The sequence below is a fragment of the Centroberyx affinis genome, unplaced genomic scaffold, assembly GCF_046629955.1.
Source record: "Centroberyx affinis isolate AG114_WGS23_722 - 3 ecotype Tasmania unplaced genomic scaffold, CSIRO-AGI_Caff_v1 ptg000112l_1, whole genome shotgun sequence".
Lineage (NCBI taxonomy): Eukaryota > Metazoa > Chordata > Actinopteri > Beryciformes > Berycidae > Centroberyx > Centroberyx affinis.
In genome coordinates this window covers 231186-251619 of record NW_027278814.1, presented here as the reverse complement: position 1 = coordinate 251619, position 20434 = coordinate 231186, and the positions used below count along the sequence as shown (strand labels likewise).

The 20434-nt window shown below is 40.9% G+C and overlaps 2 protein-coding genes across 2 annotated transcripts; one reads left to right on the top strand and one right to left on the bottom strand.

Annotated features, from left to right (window-relative positions):
- Window positions 1–1466: 1466 nt before the first annotated feature.
- LOC139650612 (relaxin-3 receptor 1-like) lies at window positions 1467–3421 on the top strand. The gene is made up of 3 exons (XM_071527334.1): window positions 1467–1679; window positions 2236–2676; window positions 2810–3421. The coding sequence occupies exons 1-3, from the start codon at window positions 1467–1469 to the stop codon at window positions 3419–3421; spliced, it is 1266 nt and encodes a 421-aa protein (XP_071383435.1).
- Window positions 3422–8682: 5261 nt separating this feature from the next.
- On the bottom strand, window positions 8683–19240 carry sirt6 (sirtuin 6). The gene is made up of 8 exons (XM_071526631.1): window positions 19073–19240; window positions 18024–18151; window positions 13982–14164; window positions 12780–12839; window positions 12171–12266; window positions 11552–11632; window positions 10009–10132; window positions 8683–9821 (listed from the first exon to the last, which is right to left on the bottom strand). The coding sequence occupies exons 1-8, from the start codon at window positions 19136–19138 to the stop codon at window positions 9504–9506; spliced, it is 1056 nt and encodes a 351-aa protein (XP_071382732.1). The 5' UTR covers window positions 19139–19240; the 3' UTR covers window positions 8683–9503.
- Between the last annotated feature and the right edge of the window lie 1194 nt (window positions 19241–20434).

Genomic DNA, 20434 nt, shown 5'->3' with positions numbered 1-20434 from the left:
TGTCACCTTCGCTTAAGAGCCGAGATTTCCATTAAATTCTTATGTATTAATATATTACTAGCCTGCGGCTGCTACCTTTGCCCCCCAAAATGGAAAAGATTTCGTCCGCTCCACCTGCTTCTACCCAGAGGGGCGAAGAACTATGTGATGTGAATGTCACCATGAATGACCTTTGACCCCCTTGTATTTTTGTAGCTTTTTTTGAGCTGACCTCCAAAGAGCCGGGATGGTGCTGCTTCAGACTCAGGAAAAACCAGAGGCGATGAGGTTCTGCTGGGAGCTTTGGTGCATCTGCAAATACCAGACAGAAAATTACCCTCATTACTACACGCTAACTAACACTAACACACATATACGCACACAGTGGTATATTGTATGAATACCAGTGGTGACCTATTAGAAAATGCAAATCAGAAACATACATCTCTCTCTCTCTCTCACCTCTACCTGGCGAAGATTGAAATGGGCTTGAAAGCATCTAATTTATCATTCCTCTGATGTGCATCGTTTCAGATGCAAACTCAGTAAGGAAACCTTTCTGTAAAGATCAGCCTGTATATCAGATTTGCCTTCACATCATATGCATAAATATGAATGGTGATTTGCGCACACACCTCAGAGGAAATAATTAGTTTACACTATCATAACATTAACACCTTGGGTGGGGGTGGGGGGACGACGACGACGACACCCAATGCATTGTTAGCAGAAAGGCGGATTAAATCAAAGCCACGAGTGTGTACCTAGGACAGTTTAGTGATGAATAAATGATGCAGCACTGTAGCTGGAATTGAATGTCAAGCTTGATTAAAGTTACAAATAGTTTCTTTGCAGCCATAACATATCTTTACCTTTTCCCTGTTTGTTTACCCATTAATCATAAGGGCATTAAGCAGAACAGTCTTCATGAATGCATATTGATATTCTCAGAAATATCAGATTGTATCTTCGAGGGGATACAGGGCGGGGGAAGGGGTGTCATTTTCTGAATTAAAAAATAACTGAACTGTGTCTTCCTTGGCTGCTCTGTTGGCAGATATCAACATGCATGTAGTGGAGAGGGAAAGACTCCACCAAGCGGCGGAGAAAACGGTCAGCGGGTATAAAAACCTCCAGACTGGATGCGGTCAGCATCACTGAAACAAGAGGCAGCTGCACAATGTCAGGCTCTGGACTGAACGGCCTAAAGTAGGTTATCACGAGGTTAATGAACTTTTTCATCTTTAATTTCTCACTTGGGAAAATAGCAGGATGTGCTTTATGATTCCGCTGTTGTAGAAACCACTATGAACAAGAAACAAGACTAAATACAGCAAGAAACGAGGACAATGGGGATCCACCTTTCTGCATCATCTCCTGCGCGCGAAGACTTTAGTGGAAGTTAAAGGGAACCGTCGACCTGGTGAAAAACAGCCGGACTTGTTTTGAAAAGTAGCTCGCCCTTTGCTCTGGAGCAATAGACCACAATGCAAAGCAACAGCAGCGCCGCGGGGCTCTTGGTGGGGCTGAGTGTGTGTGGAGGGGAAGACGATGAGCGGCACCTCTCCCAGCAGGTGAACGACACCGGGGCAGCGGCCGCTTCCAGCCTCACGACTTCTAACCTTTCTCTGAACTGCTGGCTGCAGCTGCTCTCCAGGGAGTCCACGATGGAGCTGCATGGAGACAGCGCCAACCTGGCGGTAGGTCTGGACAGAGAGAGGGAGCTGGATGCGTACAGTCCTTTTCAACACATAGTCTTAATCAGATTACTCTATTCCTTCAGAAGATTACGTTAATTGAATTGAACTCTAACGTATTTCTTTTCTGACTTTTCTGACGATTGATATGAAGGTACACGCATTCTACTGGTTTTAGTGTTTTGCTTTTTCTATTTGTTAATGTATCTATTCCTTCTTTTAACTTAACATGGTATATAACTAAAATGTATTATATTATAGGTGAAACCATACCGAAAACGATAATGTCAAGCCCATTAGACTTATTTTTTTTGGAGGTGAAAAACACCCTCCAGAAAAACTTCCTTATGCTAAAAGAAAATAGTTGTTTTTCTGTATTTTAGATTCATTTCTCTCTCTGCGTGCGTGCTCATATGTGTTCTGGTGACCACTTGGCATGTCCAAGATGAGTCCTGTATATCTGCATCACTGATTCATCCATGCCAGCCTGTCCATGCACAGTTAATGAAAAGACTTGTATGTATGTATTTGTAACTTCATCTGTTGCACCCTCTGGCAGGTGCGGGTTGTCATTGCCCTGGTCTACCTGGTGGTGTGTGTCCTGGGGCTTGTGGGTAACCTGCTGGCCCTGTTCCTGCTCCACTCCCGGCACCGGGGCCACCACTCCTCCATCGACTGCTTTGTGATGAGCCTGGCGCTGACGGACCTGCAGTTTGTCCTCACCCTGCCCTTCTGGGCCGTAGACACGTTGCTGGATTTCCGCTGGCCCTTCGGCCGCGTCATGTGTAAGATCGTGAGCTCGGTCACCACCCTCAACATGTACGCCAGCGTCTTCTTCCTCACCGCCATGAGCGTGGCCCGCTACCGCTCCCTCGCCACTTCTCTGAAGATGGGCAGCCCGAGGATCGCCGCGGCTCGGGCCAAGTGGGCCAGTTTAGCCATCTGGATGGTGTCACTGGTGGCTACGCTGCCTCACGCATTCTACTCCACCACTGTCCAGGTTTGTTGAATTACACAGAAAGAACAGAACAGAAAAATCTGAGACTGACATCTTCTCTTGATTGTTTTGCTTACAGTACACAAATTCTGCAAGCGTTTAACATCCCTCAATGCAAATGTTTCTGTGTCTGCAGGTGTCTGCTGATGACGAGCTGTGCTTAGTGCGGTTCTCTGACTCTGATTCAGGCCACTGGGATCCCCAAGTCCTGCTGGGACTCTATCAAACACAGAAGTTGCTTCTGGGATTTGTAGTTCCCCTGGTGGTGATCAGCGTGTGCTACCTCCTCCTCCTGCGGTTCATCCTGAGCCGGCGCACCGTGGGCAGTTCGGTCGGCGGGAGTGTGACAGAGAGGTCAGAGTGTGAGAAGGGCCGCCATCGGCGCCGGTCCAAAGTCACCCGCTCTGTCACCATTGTAGTTCTGACGTTTTTCATCTGCTGGCTGCCCAACCAGGCCCTGACTCTGTGGGGGGTGCTGATCAAATTTGACTTGGTGCCCTTCAGTAAAGCCTTCTATAACGCCCAGGCCTACGCCTTCCCCCTGACTGTGTGTCTGACCCATGCAAACAGCTGTCTGAACCCTGTGCTCTACTGCCTGATCCGACGAGAGTACCGGGCCGGTCTGAAGGCGCTTCTGCTCCGGGTTTCTCGCTCCATCCGGAACCTTCTCACTCTCGCTCTGAGGGGCAGGAGAGTGGAGGGGGCGCCGCCCGGGCACGTTAGTATACACAAAGAAATCAATATGTGATTTACTCCCATAATGCCAAATGAAAGACTCCTTTATGAGTCAAGATTGTCATGTGACACTACATACAGATAAACAAACTTTTTTTTTTCTTTGATACCATTATTGAACCAAGTCCTTGTGTTCTATACCTGACTCAGATTGTTAGTAGGCTATATTGACAAACCCTAAAATCAAATTCAACTCAGTCTGAAAGCACGCACACTGAATTTAGTCAGAGAAAGCTGTTCTTGGGACAGTGTTTTGAGCTGTAGTAGGCTATGCATGTAACATTGTAAAAACATCTTGCCAAAATCTGCTATTTTTGTAAGTATGCTCCTGGTTGAATTACAATTCCATGTCCGTGACATTTCAGTCATTTAAATCCGTTGAGTGATTTCGTATTCTGTACCTCAAAGACCCACACAGGCAACAATCACCCATGTCATTATTATACCAAATGAGGAACTTGGGGATGTTACATTTTCATTGAAAAGATTGATGTGTTAAATATGGATTTGTTTTATTGTTGCTGACTCAGACAGGAGACGAGAAAGTCCCAAATGTATATAAAGAATATGCTCTTTCACATGCACTGCAATAGAACCATTACAGGATATTTTACATTCATATGCAGTATTTGATGCTAGCATAAAACTTAAAAGCTAATTTTCCTGTCTCTTGGTGTCTGCCTTGCTATACTGCTGTGCATTGCTTGGTGAAATATATTTATGTATTGTGAGATCAAATAAAATGTGCCAAACGAGAGGACAGTGACGTTTCAGGGAGGTAATCTCGTCTGGATCCTCCTCCCCGCCCGCAGAACAGTCAAAAAGTCATGAAGACGAGCAAAATGAGTCAGCCACACAAAGGCTGTTCCACGCTTCTGCCCTTCTGCAACCTTTAAGTCTGAACCTGGATAAGCATCATGCTGCACACAGATAGCGCCAAATTGCAAATAATGCACAAATGTCCCACCACAGCCCCTCCATTGTGTACCATCTTGGCAGTAATTACTTCTCAGATACAACCCAGCCGGTGCCAGTCAGAATAACTCATCTTTCACTGGGTCTCTCTGTGTGAGGCTTTCATGCTTTTTAAAGGCAGTGGGTCAGCGAGGGGACTTACATTTTCAGGCGTTAATGGAAAACCATAAAAACTGTGATTTCAGAACCACCAGTTGCTAGGAAATCTAGGCCGAACATGCTCTTATTATTACTGGCGTTGTGGCAAATTACTGCTTACCACTTTGCTGATCACAGTGTAATCAAGCCAAGGAAAGTCTGAAGTTATTGACATCTGTTGTTATTTTCTCTGATTTGCTAGAGTGTAGTGTTATTGACTGTTGTACTCCCTAGATGAACTCACAACATAATTTAATGGCAACTGAATGTTAATTGAAAGTGCACCTTTTCTCATCAACCTTAAAACAGCGAACAAACCAACTACATCCATCACACCCCCAATGGCCTCAATCTCACAGGCGGGTCACAGAAAACAAGCTAAATCTAATAGGTACAACCCCTGCAATCTTGTGTATGGAAAAACTATTCATGTTCAAGTACATTCATCTGTAGTACATCGCTATAGTGGCTATACATCCTTGAGTGGCCAGTAGGGATCACTGGCTCAAACTGCAACTGGAGGTTCAAGAGGTTTACTGCCAAGAGGTTTTCCCAAGAGAAAACAACGATATACACAAACAATTACAGCAGAGTGTTCAGAAACAGGCCAACATGATAATGACATGATACAATTTTACATTTCAGCAGGCAAAACTGTTTGTACAATACCACACAGTTTTTCTATAGTGCAGCATGAAAACATTCAAATTAATAAAGAGCATACATTTGGGCTAAAACGACATCCTTGATTCTATAGGACCAATACCTCAACTAATTTGCCACATCACATCACAAAATAAATTACTTGAAGAGGAACAGGCAAACTGGGTAATGCATGCTGCATTGAAGAAGATTATATTTCTGAATAGGACAGTGTAGTCTAGTTTTATATGCAAGGTTTTACAGACTGAGCTGTAATGTCTTTGTCTTGTACAATATGACAAAGGCTGGGTAAAGGAAACCTTTTACCTCCCAGGCAAACACAAATGTCTTTACATGTTGCCGACAGATGTAATTACCCATGTATCCATCTTCCTCACTTCTTTGTTGCTTGGAAAAAAAAAAAGGCACAAATCACTTGCTGGTCACATTAGCCAAGAGAACTGGAAAGCCCTGACAAAAGGGAGGGAGGGAGAGAGTGAGAGAGAGAGAGAGAGAGAGAGAGAGAGAGAGAGACTAGAACATGAGAACAAGAAACACTGCACACATCAAAGAAAAACTTTTCACCACCTCAGCGTATTAGTGATTGGCACAAAACATCACTGTAACTTTAATATGCAGCACTCTTCTGACGAGAAAGAGACAGAGAGAGACAGAGAGAGAGAGAGAGAGATGAAAAATCCCAAAACAAATTCCATTAATCAAAATGCATTAAGAAGTAATCCCCTACAAGTTACAGATGATGGGCTAGAAGATGCGATCAGTGATATAATCCACTGGAATAATCAAACTCAGTAATATCATCTAATTACTCAGTTACTTTTAGTTGCTTCACCTTCAAAAATCCTTAAAATATGAAGTTAAACCATCCAGACTGGATTCAGACATTATTGCAAAATTATGTCCATAATCTAACAATCTAAATCCTTTTCCGTTTTTTCTGAGCAACTGTTTTCTCTAAGTATCTCTAATCTGAATGCTGTTTTCTTTTTAAGTAACTGTGATGAATTACAATTACCATGTTTGGGATCAGATTATTGTAATGTAACTCCCCGACCCCGGCCTTCAGGTTATACAGGTGATAAATGAAATGCGATGACCTATTTATTATACCTTCCAGACAAAAACATTTAGCCAATTTGTGTGAACATACATACTGCTCTGTACTGTAGTACACATGGCACAGCAGCACGGACAACAAGGACAAAAACATGCTTTTCTCTAGAGAACGACTTTCGATTAAGAGCCGTGGGGATGAATTTGAATGCAGTTGTTAGTTTTGTTTCAGTAGCTTTTCTGACACTCATTACATTAGAATTAAAATGCAGCGTCTCATATGAACATTTTGACCTGGACAACTTGATGTTCCAGTTCTAGTGTGAAACGCAAACTCTTTCTGGGTTTTCTGTGAGGTAAATGGCATAAATGGTTATTAAAACAATTGGCCCATATGAGCCAAAAAAAAGAGAAGAACATCCATCTGCTGTCCATGGTAATACATTACCCTATAAAAAGCACAAGATATTAGCAAGCTTTTATTGAAATCCCCGCCATTTAGCAGTAATGGCTCAATTTAAAGGCTCTTTGTTCATTTTCTTTCCAATTACAGGTCAACTAGAACTTACTGTCATTATTCTTTCTTATTCGGGTTATTCCTATGATCTTGAAGAGTTCGGTCTAGCTGTGTGAACATGAAAATGTAAATGGTAAATGAACAGCATTTATATAGCGCTTTTCTAGTCTACCGACCACTCAAAGCACTTTACAACAATGCTTACATTTACCAAATGCCTTTATGACTCTTTATGAGGCCATAGTGACTTTTTGGACAGAGGGTGATTTTGCAGAGAGATGGCGTACTCTTCTCTGGTTCAGTCCTGTTCATATAAGAGCTCAAACAAAACTGTATGAGTCAGCAGTCTCCATTTCACCATCAAAGCCTCGTCTCTTGTCAACATGTCAGATTACAGCCTTGGTTATCCGCTCTCTTGCTTTGGAAGACGAGATGAGAAAAAATATCACCACTGAACTAAGATAAGAAGAATATCTTAACAGATATTTTTTCAAAGTAACTGTTGGAATAAATATGTTCTTGTTAAAAATAATAGCTGGCATAGAAGTAGAACCCATGATAGAATACTGTACAAGTTATTAGTCAAATTAAGAGCTTTGCTTACGAAATGGTATTTTTTAAGAATTAAATTTTGCAATATTGGGTCTTAAATTTCTTCTTTTTTTAAATTTCAAAATGGATATAGTGTTTTCATGTGTAAAATATTAGATAGATTTCTCTCCCATCCCTTTCTTTCATGGTCCCTTATCTCAGTCTCTTCTTTCTCTCTCCCTCGTCTTTCTCGTACAGTTCCTTCCAAGAAAAATCAAACACCTTGACTTTTTCTGCATTTTGTAGTGTTGCAAACTACAGTAGATTAAATTCTGTTTTTTTTGACGATCTATACAAAATGCCCCATGATGAAAATGCTTTGAGAAGTGTATCGAAAATTAAATAGAAATATCTAATTTAAATAAGTAGCCACTTTGCAGAAGCACACTGGACAATGACATCACAGCTTTTAGTCTTGTATGTAACAGTTTGGCACATCTGCATTTTGGGATTTTCTCTCATTCTTCCTTTCAGATTAGCTGGAGCCATCTTCATGCCATTCCACAGATTTTCAATGAGATTCAAGTCACGGACTTTCACATTCTTGTTCTGAAGCCATTCCTGTGCTGATGTGGCTGTATTGTCCTGCTGGAATATACATTCCATCCCAATCTCATTGTTCCCTCTACACTTACCAAGTACACTCCAAGGCAAAAGGATTGAATACTTAGACTCAAAAAATGTTTAGCTTTTCATTTTTAGTTAATTTGTAAACAAATGTGAATAAAACAATCCACTTTGACATTATGGGTGTATTGTGTTTGGTGTAAGATGGAGAGGGCAGAGAGCTAATCAGAACTGTGTAGCGGCCCATTCAGTGGGCGGACAATTTGACCCTATGCATGAACTTGATTTCCAGCTGTTTACACTTATGATACTGAAGTGCTTGTATGTTGGAAGTGGAAAGGTGACTTAATCAACCACAGAGTAGTCAACATCTGACAGAACATGTTCAGAGCAGTAATGATCTCCTTAAACACCTGTGGCCAACATTATTATGTAACACTATAACTATAGGAGGCAGCAGGCATGATTTCCATTAACTTCCCTATAGAATCATAATCCCCTAAGACATGAGGCAGCCAGTAGCTTAACATGAAAGGGTCTTTCAAGGCATCACACCCCATGAACACAGCCGACACATGTATGAAACGAACATTTCAATCTCCTCGGTCATGGCAGTCATGATGAAATGCTAATGAAAACTCCCAAAGTGCATTGCTGGATGAAGACCTGTGAGGTCATAATGACTTCCATGGCAAACACAAAGATTCATACCATTATCTCAAATGAACACGCACACCTCCGTTTCCTTGGAAATCTGTAATCGCATTTGCAATTCGGCCATTACTGATTGGCAGGCTAAACACCCAACATGCAATGTATATACACATGGGAACTGTTAATGCAGTGTTTATTGCAAATACATCTGTATAAAAAAGTAAAGACGACATTGAGTACAATGTCTGAGTACAGTGCTTTTCTCCTGAGAAGAAAACATTTCCATGGAAACCTACAGCGCAGGATTATCATCCATTCAAGTCAATCGGCAGGTGTTCCATTACACACGAAAACGGGTAGAAACACACATCTCAGAGGAAGAGAAATCTTTTCCTCAGGCTTAAAACAATAATGGTTTTGCATTTTAAGTAAACTGATTGCAACCACAGGGTCTCCTGTCCATTTTAGAGAAGCAGTTTGACAATTTTGAACTGTGGGGGATAAAACAATGAAGCTACTCAGTGAATCCCATTACCATATAACACTATGACCCACTACAGAACTTTTTAAGTGTCTAGGTAACACATTTAAAAACTGGGAGTTGCCGACTTTATAACATAAAAGACATACCAACTCTTTCCCTCAACTATCAAAGCAAGGCGTTTGTAGGCGCTCACTGGAGTTTAAGTCACATCACAACCTGTGTCTTGGTAAATGTACTCGCTATCACTCAGTTTCACTCAGTGCCACAGTGCTGCTCATCAGGCCAGTGTGTGATCAACTGAAGAGAAGTGTGGGATGAACAGAAGCGATACAGTACTAGAAGAGTCTTTGCTCCAGAGAAAGGAGGCGTTCTCTTCCCTGCTGGACCCTCTGCTCTGAGGTTCAGTTCTGGACGGGTTTGGGTTGGGAAAATGCAGTGAGAGCAAACCTGAGGCTATTTCTCTTCATTCATCCCCACTGGGGATTCTGCTCTCTCTCGCTTCACCAAAATCGTCTCCTCCTTAACCTGCCCATCGTCTGTTTGTGGCTTAGCTAGTCTTTTCCTCTCCTCCTTCTTCACCTCCTTCTTCGCCTCTTTCTTCGCAGTAACTGCACGTGGCGGTTTGAGGTCGGCGGTGGATTCGGAGGTGGCTGTGGCGCTTTCGCAGACAGTTGGACCTTCCCACTTTGGGATGTCCAATCCCAGCAGCTCCATCAGCTGCTTCATAACTTCATCCACGTAACCATGGATACGCAGGTGCGCATGCTTATCCTAGAAGACAGAAAATGAAAATGAAATGGGGAACGATAAGAGACTAATGGCGCACATGAACGGTGACCTTAATTTTGCCTTTGAATTTGACAGGGCATTTCAAGTGTCGCTCCATGTTTGGTGAATGCCTTCCAAGACAAAGCACTATATATAGAAACGTCTGTAGCGGTGCATGAGTCAGACTCACATGTTTGGTAGGCTGCAGGTTGACAATGACCACTTTGCCACCTTTGCGCTTGGTGAGGAGTGGAAGGTCTCCGCTGGGTTTGATCTGCATGGAGGTGCCCAGGGTCAGTGCCAAGTCAGATCGTCTGGGGAAAACAAAAACAAAGAAATGCGTCGCTCAGGAACAAGCGGTGTGACTGCCTGCAGGGTTCCTACACAGTTTCAGTTTTTAAATTCAATACTTTTTCCAGGTCTTAATTTCTCGACTGGATCTGAAGATTTTGGTCAGTGTTTGATATGTTGCTTTAAATACTGATAAGACTAAATGTGATTTTTCCCCCAGAACCCATACTGCCACTATTCCTTTTCCTGCTATCTGTACACTTAATGGTACCAAACTTGAACTAGATAGCGGTTTTCTTTCAAAACTCATGTGGAGCAACTTGCTCAAAACCTAAAAATAAGAATGTTTCTTGTTTCATAATAAAGCATGTTTTTCTCTTTAAAATAGGAAAACCACTGTACAATTGACTGTCATGTCCGTATTTGATTGAGGAGATATCCTGTACTCACATGCTGCCCATTCTACTTTTAAACTACTTGATGCAGTTTATCATTGTGTACTCATCACTGTCAGTTGTATGAGAAGGGTGCAGGACGGACCTTCTCAACAAAAAGAAGAGAATTACATTATAAGGCTCTGCTCCTAAAACCTCCCCAGTACATCTCATCTCTCCTTGCTTTTACAACCATTAACTACTATTCTGTGTGCACATACTGAATTCAGGTGCACTATGCACCTTATAAATGGAACGAACTACAAAGGACTTTGTAACTAGTACATCTTATCCTGTTAGATGATTTTTAATTCTTAATTGCTGACTTACTTACTTAATGATGTTTGTGATTGTTTCTGAGGATCTGTCCATGTATGTTCACTGAATGCTGACTCTGTAACGTGTGATTGGATTGTGCTTATTATTTTTGTATATGTGTTGCTGCTGTTCTCAGGTCTCTCTTGAAAACAAGACCTTGATCTCAATGAGACTACCTGAATAAATAAAGGTTCAACCAATCAATATGAACAAAGTAAGCATCTATTATAACTAGAACAGAACAGAGAAAAAAATGGGTCAATCTGAATGCATGAAAACATGTAAAGGTAAATACATACATCCAATTAATCTTGCTATTATGTGGCAAAGACACACATACTGAAAGACCAGTGTGGGTGTAAGAATAGAACGGAAATAGGGAAACATGAGAGGCAAATGCAACAACAAAAGGCCTGGCAAGAAACAATAGAGACTGATGAATACACACACTCACACAAATAATTAAAATAAGGGCAGGAAAGCAGTGCAGAGTGCAAATATATCATATCCAACACAGGATTTCACCTTTTACAACACAAAGGATCTGATGAAACCATTCCCTGTGCTATTTAGGGTGAAGGCCTATGGAGAAAGGGTGGATGGGTTGTTGGAAGAAAGGAGGGTGGGTGAGAGCATGTAGGTTATTGTTATATAAAATCACTCCCATCAACCACTGCTATAATGTCTCACCTGCTGGCGTCCTCTGCTTTGGTCAGGTCTCTGTGTGGGAGAGCATCCTCCCAGTCCAGTATGGTGCTGATCAGCTTGCCTCTGTTTAGTGCAAAACACACAGACGCACCTTTAAATGACTGATGGTCAGAGGTGGGAAGTAACAAAGTAAAAATACTTTGTTACTGTACTTTCAGTATCTGTACTTTTAGTTTTTCTTTCACTTAAGACTTTTGCCAAATGTGATTGGCTGCTTGTTCACCAAAGCGACACCAAAAACTAGGGAAAGGGACAGAGGGAGAAGCAACATGGAGAGAATTAATGTTAGTGAATTTAACTCTTTATCATCTGTGATTCAGAGGAACGCTCAACAGAGAACGAGTTAAATAGATTAGAAATGACTTATTTTTAGAGGACTACCTTTACTTTTATACTTTAAGTAAATTTAAGACCATGTACTTTTATACTTTGAATTGAGTAAAGGATTTGAAATGATACTTCAGCGTTTTTGCAGAGTATATTTTTAGATGAGTATTTGCACTTTTACTTGAGTATGGAATTTCTGTACTTCTACCACCTCTAAGGGTGGTAGAAGTACACCATTTAGTAATTTCAAAACATAATTCTGAGCATGTGTTACCTGCAGGCTCTGAGCCCCCTGGAGCGGACCACGTCACAGTAACGTCCCGTCGGTTTCAGACCCATCACACCGATCACCTTCTCCCTCACATACTGCCTGGAAAACCACAAGTCCTACAGTTTATTCAACTGTCCAACCAGAATATTTCATCATCTTACAGTTAAAAATACAAAGCTGCTCATATGCAAGCATCTCTACCAAGATGAGTTTATACACATACAATTCAAATTCAAGGTCAACATTGGACATCAGAGACCTCTTTTTTTTTTTTTTTTTTTACTCCTGATCAAGTCAAGAAATCATGGTAAAATCATCCATTTTAAAACCGCTGCTGTATCAACACAAATATCCATCACAGGGTTTCCTCGGGACGTGAGGAGAGGTCCAGAGAGCGGAGGCATACTGATGAATTTGGGTGCTATATTTTAATAAAAAATAAAATACTTTCAAAGCCATCCAATCATTTTCAAAAACTTTTAAAAGGTCATATTTTATTTTTCTCAAATCCACAAACGTTCAAGGATTTCCAAGGTCCATTTAGCTGAGAACCGTCAGGTTTCAGTATCAAGATTTGGGGGTGTGTACGTGTCTTTGTGCGCATACACATACCTGCCACATTTCTCACACTCCTCCACAAACATGTTTCCATGAAGCTCTGATATGATATCCCTAATAGAATAGATAGAGGAGAGGAAGATCACAAAAAGAAACATTCATTTAGATCACTGCCTTCAGATTTAATAAGTAATGTCAAGACTCTTCGGCAAAACTACAAAAACTTTCTTCTGTCCTTCCTTGGGACTCGCTCTGATAAATATTCCAAGCACTCCTATTCATTTCTGTGTTCCATTTGGCACAAGCGCAGATTAGTGCCGAGCGGTTTGCTTTACCAATTTGCTTCCTTTCACAGTGATTACCGCAGACAGCCGTCACTCGCCGTCTCACCTCATCTGAAAAAACTTGGAGGCTGATGGAGGATAGGAGAGCGAAGAAATGGCTTCCGGGAAAGGTAAGCCTTCCAATATCCGTAGAGGCTGGATATGCGTAATGTGAATGGAATATTGGATTCCTGGCCTTGGGTCAGTCCAATATGGTCGGACAATCCAGACCAAAATTTTTGCCATTGCGATAAGTGTCATTTCGCTGTGTATTTGAAGTGCTATTCATTTCTGATATGGGACTCCATTGGAGCTGCAGTCACAAGGCAGCAACTGAATATTTAAAAACATGAGTCATAACCCAACCCGTAACAAGCTGGGGTGGAACGCTGTGGTTATCTTGTATAACTCCTATTATCATATTTCCCTATCATCATATCATATACATGTCTGTGTGTGTAAAAATCACAATTCCATACAGGCACAACAACAGAAACTAAGTTAAAATTGAAATAAATTAGATTAGGTTAGTTGTTTCCTCCTTAACGAGCAATTTACTGCATTTACGCCACAGGCTGAAAACTCTTTTCATGAAGTACCTCACATCACCTCCTCCTCACTAAATCACACAGCTTCTCTTCTACCCACTCTAATTGCTCTCCAAATCACTCTGGGCAAGAGAGTTAGCAATTGGCCTAAAATGTGAGTTGGGCATAGTTTGGTATATTGGGATGGAAATCTGAAAAGAAGTTAATTTGCTGTAGTTGGTCATATCTGATAGGATGATACATCTCTCAGTGCTACAAACAAATGTTGTGACTTATTTGTGTGAGATCGTATTGCTACATGCCTGATAACAACCAGAGTTAGAATACTGAGTGTATAAAATGTCAACTGACTTTGGCAACAGGACAGCAGGCGGGGTGGTGTTACCTGGGGAAGCCAGACCGGACGTGCAGGCCATCCACGTTCTGGCTGATGAGGTACTTGAGGTACCCGGCCCTCTGCAGCCCCAGGAGGGCCAGGTGAGTCAAGCTGGGCCGGGCGTCCTCAAATGTGGTATCAAAGTGAGGCGTCTCTCCCTTTTCCTCTAAGGTCCACACACCCTTTGGACCCCTGAGACACAATACAGAGGTAAACAGAAACATAGACAGTCGGTATAATTAACAATCTTTAAATCCAACAAGCACAGCATGTTTGAGAGGAGGTAGTGTAGCCGGTGGATAGGAGGCATTACGGGTCCATAATAGATGCTTGGCCTTATATTCATGATCAAGAAACTAGGCTATATGATGGAGAGTCCTGCACAGTTCTTGTACCAAATTTGACAAACATCAAACATAAAGTCAAATCTTGCTAGTCCAAGCCCTTTGGAAATATGGAGAAAAAAAACCTTTGGCAAAAAATTGCTCCCACCAGAGAAATGTTCAAAGGAAATGGGATACATTATACAAAATTAAACTTGAAAGCATTCCACAAAACCGTGTACAGTCGAAATTGTTTAATTGAAATGCTTCTGACTGCATGCAATTACAAAATTCCAACAACCAAAAACCAAAATCTATAAAATCCATTTTGCGATCTGCAATTTTTCTGTTAATGCTTGTTTGATTAACCAGTCAGTGTTGGGTGTCAGCACTGCAGATGAGATAAATGCGGTGCTACTGTGGCATCGTTACTGGTGCCGCCTCGCGCCCCGACAGCTGCTCAGTTACTGTGAGGACACACAAATTATCTTTATGCATCAGACGGGGGAAATGCATCCTGTGAATCCTCAAATACGGCCACAACAGTCTCATCTCTCACTTTCTATTTGAACTTTCACGGCCCCATCCATCACTGCTCATATGATTCATCGCCTGCTCAGCCAAGACTTGTTCAAAGACGTGCCAGCATTAATGGAGAGGCATGTACATCACTTATTACATGCTAATGACGAGAAGAAATGCTGCAGGACGGGGGGGTTCTGTAAAGCCTGATACATGAACATGTTTTGGTGCCCTCAATAATCTCAAACTGAGGCTGAATTTCTGACTGTCAGCTGAAGTGTGTGTGTGTGTGTGTGTGTGTGTGTTGGGGGAGAGGGGGAGGCAGGGGTTATTAGCAATGGTAAACTAGCACTCAAGGTTGAATCACAGCCAGCAGCATGTGTATTCTTTGCGTTTTGTGTATATAGGGAGCCTAGGCTTTAATAATAGGTCAATCAATCAAGGTCAGCTCTGCCTGACAGACAGGCTGACTGATTAAATATTAATTAGTCAAGTTTCCACTGGTGCCATCTCCAGGCCTGTAAACTGGACTCCATTGCAGGTCAACAGCTGTGATAGAAAAACTTCATGAAACAAGGGAAAATGAGCCTCATTAATAATGTCTTGCTTGGTAAAACATTTTTTAGGTTTATGTGTGTCAGCTCAGATGTTATGGGCAAAATTATAGAGACGTAGGACACCCAGAAGCTATAATGGAATAAAACAAACTCGCTCCTCTGTCTTATTGGTCTCATATAGAGCTGGAGCTGGCCAGCAGCTCTGCCAAATAAAGCCACTGTGATAAGCATGTGTCACCCTCCTCTGCTGACACAGTGGTACTACAAGAGACACCAGGACGCAAACCACAGTCTCACTGCCTGAAGTCTCAAGCAGACCCCATTTGTCCCCAAAAGGCCTACCAAAATCTGCAAAAAAGGAAAAAAAAAAAAAAATCTTTGTATGATTTTTTTTTGGAGGGTGGAGAAGCCTACAATTTCAATATTTAAATAAAGAGCATTATCTTGGTCGAAATTTCATTTTACATTTTTTCACAAGCGCATGAAAAAATGATTGAGGTAAATTTTAAGCAAAACATTTCTAAACTCTGGCCCACTTGACTCAGTGACTACGTTTACATGGACCACAATATTCTGATATTAATCTGACAACAGTCTGAAAGAGAAATTGCCATGTACACAGCATTTTCTGATTCCCTTAATCCGAATAAGGTCATAGTCGGAGTAAGTATAATCGCATTAAGAAATGTGGAGTATTCTGATTTTAGTGGCATTATTGAAGCGTTTTTAGGCATGTTAATCCTATGACTCCTATCCTAATCCTATGACTCTCTATTGGAGTATTTTCAGTTTTTTGCAACACAAAGTGGCAATCCAACTGCTTGACAACGCTCGCTGTGCCTTCCAGCGGTTGCAAACTTGTTTACAGAGGAAAAAGTTGACTGACACCAGAAAAAAGAAGTCCCAACATGTTTGGGGTGAGGCTGCAACTGTCACCATGCTGTGGGCATCGAAATGTTCATCTATTTGCACCTTCAATAAAGGTTTAAACTGTCAGTGATTCTCCTTTGTCCTGTTAATCAGAGTTTTCTCTGTAGCATGTAAACAGGAATATGAATGGAATAGCTCTATAAGCAACTAATGTAAACAACTTAATCAGAATATTGTCTTATTTAGAATAAGGCCAACAGTCAGATTATTTCTGTCCATGTAAACGTAGTCACTGATTGATACTGTGGCATCAGGGCATTTCTGCTTTATTGGACAGTTACAGTGGAGAGAGACAGGAAAGACAGGACAGAGAAAGAGGATGACATGCAGCTAAGGGCATGAGCTGGATTTGAACCTGTGCCGCTGTAATTAGGACTTAGCCTTTATGGTACGTGCTCTATTGGTTGGGACACCGGGATGCCCTGGCATCAAGCTGTCTCAATGCCTTGCAATCCATTTGACAACTGATTACATCGCACCATGACAAGAAATTAAAAGTAAAAATGAACAAATCCTTAAAACCTACCAAAATGAATGCAAATGCAAAGTGGATATAGTGAAAGATATATAGCCTAGGCTTCTAAATACCCAAACTATTTGAACTATCATCAACGGAGTCCTTATCGTCTGTCCAAAAACCCTCACACCCACACAAGCTTAGGTTATTATTATTTATTGAAATTTGCATTTCAATAAAATATATATTTTTTATTTTCTTAGTAATATGGAATATTTCTCATTACTTACTTGTTAAGTCCTTCTCTTAACTTCTCTTCTCTTCTCTCCTCCTTTCCAATCTCTGCTCACCCTGTTTGTTCCTCCCAGTCCGCCTCCCTCCACATTTACAGTCACAGGACTTTCTCCAGAATGGCTGCTAAAATGTAAAACTCTCCATGCTTCACCTGTCAGAGACTCTGTCCTCTGTTTGACATTGTCCATCCTATCTGATTCATCAGCTGTACTCCTGAGCTTTAACCCCCTTCCACCAGGACAAACACCTCAGTAACTTTCCCTTGGAGATTTATATGAAATCAAGACATTCAAACGGGCTTTGTGGTCTTAGTGGTATCTTGTCCCTGCAGAAGTTGATAACACAAAGGTCATCTCTCGTTACAAAATTTCCATTGAAACATCCCTGCCCACCAATGTCCAGGTTCTCTCTAATGATGTGCAGTAAGTCTCTCGATTCACAGCTGCAGTGCCAGGTGAACCGCCTCTCTGTCTACCAACGTCTGTTCAACTTCTACATATGTAATCATGTATGCTGCAAAGATACCCATAGGATTTGGAATTAAGTCTCTATTTCTCATAGTTTCAAAGTTATGGCAAAAACAATAATCCTCGAATGGTAAATATCCCAGATCCAGATCATGACCAATATCTAATCAATTGTTCCTCCTTGCCCTTGTACTCTGACAGACAGACAAACAAACTGACAGGAGTGAAACCATAACCTAATAAGTCTTATGTCATATTCTACAGGATATGTGTGTTTACAAATTTCAGGACGCAGTTTGATGTGATTCTCCCAGAACAGGATATATCGAGCTTTGCATTTGTGCGTGTGTGTGAGTGAGAGAGAGAGAGAGTGAAAGAGAGAGAGAAAGACAGAGAGCGTGAAAGAGAGAGATTGACAGAGAGAGAGAGAGAGAGAGAGAGAGCGTGTATAAAAATCAGTGTCAGTGGAGACCCCCTGCAGTGAGTCTGTTGGTGGCTCACCTGAAGTCCGGTATGCCTGTTGAGGTGCTGATGCCGGCTCCAGAGTGGACAACCAAGTACTCAGACTCCTTTATCAACTGAGCCAGCGTCTCCACCTTCGCCTTCAACTCCTCAGGACTATCAAACGTCTGCCAGCACACAGCAGGTTAAAGAAAGATAGAGAAGCAATTAAATCATATTGTAAGCAAGTTATTTAATATTTCAATATTCTTGCCATAAATCAGATAAAGAGTGCCAAAGATGAGAATTAATCTGATCAATGGTTGTAAATTGTTCTTACTCTTCCAGTAAACACAAATATATATTAATGGGGGGATCTCAGGCAGGCAAACTCAGTATCCTCTTTTAAATCTCTTCTTAAGACTCATTTTTATCTTATGGCTTTTTCTTAACTGTATACTAATATATTAATTTCTGGATCTTATCTACTTTTATTATCTGTTTTTATTGTAAAGCACTTTGTAACTTTGTTTTTGAAAGGTGTTATATAAATAAAGTTATTATTATTATTATTATTATAATGTGCGCGTCTATTTGCTTGTTTTAAACCGAAATCTTAAAATTTCACCAGACAGGTAGATGCTGTTAACAGTCTTAAAATGAATTTCTTTAGCTTTAAGTGGGTAATAGGGAAGGTATGATAGGTAGTTCTCAGTTTATGGAGCGATACTTTGACAAATGAAAGAGTAATAGTGTAAAAGTTATATTTGGGTCGTGGAGGATACGTTACAGGATCTCAACAAAGTAGAAGGGATAATTTGCTGTGCCAATTTCTGTCAAGGAGATTGATTTCATTGATCAATAGGGGTGGAACTGTTTTGGGCATATCTTCTGCAAATAAGGTGAATTTGATTGGGAATATAATTGGCAACTATGATATTCTATGACAGAGGGAGTGAAATTACGTTAATCACAGAAGTCGTTGTGGGAGAATGATTTCCCCCTTCCCACCATCCATGAGATCCAAAATGGACCAGGTATTCTCCGGCTAACATGCTAGTTGTTTAAACTGCTAACTCGCTAGCAGCATTAGTAGTAACTGGATTTACCTCTGGGAGTCCGCATACTCCTTTATCTGCGTAGGGAGAGAGTCCAGCAGCGTAATTCACAGACATCGCTGGTGTTGGTACCCTCTCGTTATTTTTTTCTTTTGATGTTTGTTCCTATATTGGCTGCAAAGTAATCTCCCCGGCGGCTTTTTTCTGTTCTGTATTTGGTTGACGTCATTCCCAAGCGACGGCTTGTGCTGCATTCACGGTAGACACGAACTTGGAAAAACCGTTCACTTCAGCGTTCAGGTTTTAAATCCCCATCGCTATATTTGTCGTTTTCAAGACTGAACTCTTTATTTTCATAATGATTAGTTAAAAAAAAAAAAAGGACAAGTCCTTCTCTTCTTCCCTCCTTTCCAACTCGTAGGTAATCGAGATCAGAAACGACATTTCCTTTTTCTCAACTTGATTTGACTCCTACACTATTATACTATTTTCTATGTATTTTATTGCAGTATTTTGTAATTACCGGTCTTTATTTTGATATTTGATGTTTGTATTTTTGATGATATATTTGTTGTAATGCCTAATTTAGACTGTCTAATCCTAATCCCCACTGTTCAGGTCATTGATTTGAACCGTCAAGTAGTTACGACTGTTATTCCCATGAGACATGAATGCAGCATACACCTTTTTTCCTTTGCAAATAAATTATAAATGTGCATCTTGAACAGAACAAATGCACAGTAAGTGTATCAGTGAAATTTAAAAAAATGAGATGGGTAAAACGACCAAATAAAATGACCAGCAAAAAATAAATTAATATAGCTAGATAGATGTTGCAACACACATTACCCTTTGCTGCAATGAAGCAACAAGGCCATGTTTTCTTTTGTGTTTAATAGTTTGTCAAAAGCATCAAAAACAAGTAATGCAATGCCTTAATGCAATATCTATGGATCTCCTACTGCAGTTTACATCTGATCCATAAGCAAAAGAAGACCAAGTAACAAACTGAAACGCCCAATATGCATGTAAGAGATTAATTTTCAAAAGTATTCCATCTGTCCAAGAGAAGCAAGACAAGAGAAGCAGAACAGTAATGCTTGTCATAAAACTTTAAGTTGGAGTTTGTGTGTGTGGGAACCATTCTTTGATAACACATAGGTCTCTGTGTACTGGGTGTTTCAAAAGTAGGTGTTTAATTTATAATAATAATGAAAAAAAAAGCTGTATAATTTCAGTCATTTTAGTAATTTTCCTCTGCTCAGTTGTCAAATTTCCAGCCCCCATGAACTAAAGTGTACCTGGAAACAGGAAAAATATTTAATAATACAGTGAGTATTAATGTTTTGAAACAGGCTGGTAGTAAATGAGTGTTATGTATAGTAGAGGAGACATCATCTCCAGCAATAATAA

What these genes read in the sequence shown, in the direction of transcription:
- LOC139650612 (XM_071527334.1), top strand. Translation starts at nt 1,467, where the DNA reads ATGCAAAGCAACAGCAGCGCCGCGGGGCTCTTGGTGGGGCTGAGTGTG. An exon ending in GAGACAGCGCCAACCTGGCG is followed by an intron (nt 1,680 to 2,235) that starts GTAGGTCTGGAC and finishes ACCCTCTGGCAG; the next exon opens with GTGCGGGTTGTCATTGCCCT. An exon ending in TCTACTCCACCACTGTCCAG is followed by an intron (nt 2,677 to 2,809) that starts GTTTGTTGAATT and finishes CTGTGTCTGCAG; the next exon opens with GTGTCTGCTGATGACGAGCT.
- sirt6 (XM_071526631.1), bottom strand. Translation starts at nt 19,138, where the DNA reads ATGTCTGTGAATTACGCTGCTGGACTCTCTCCCTACGCAGATAAAGGA. An exon ending in AAAGCAGAGGACGCCAGCAG is followed by an intron (nt 10,133 to 11,551) that starts GTGAGACATTAT and finishes TGTTTTCCCCAG; the next exon opens with ACGATCTGACTTGGCACTGA. An exon ending in ACCTGCAGCCTACCAAACAT is followed by an intron (nt 9,822 to 10,008) that starts GTGAGTCTGACT and finishes TCTGTCTTCTAG; the next exon opens with GATAAGCATGCGCACCTGCG.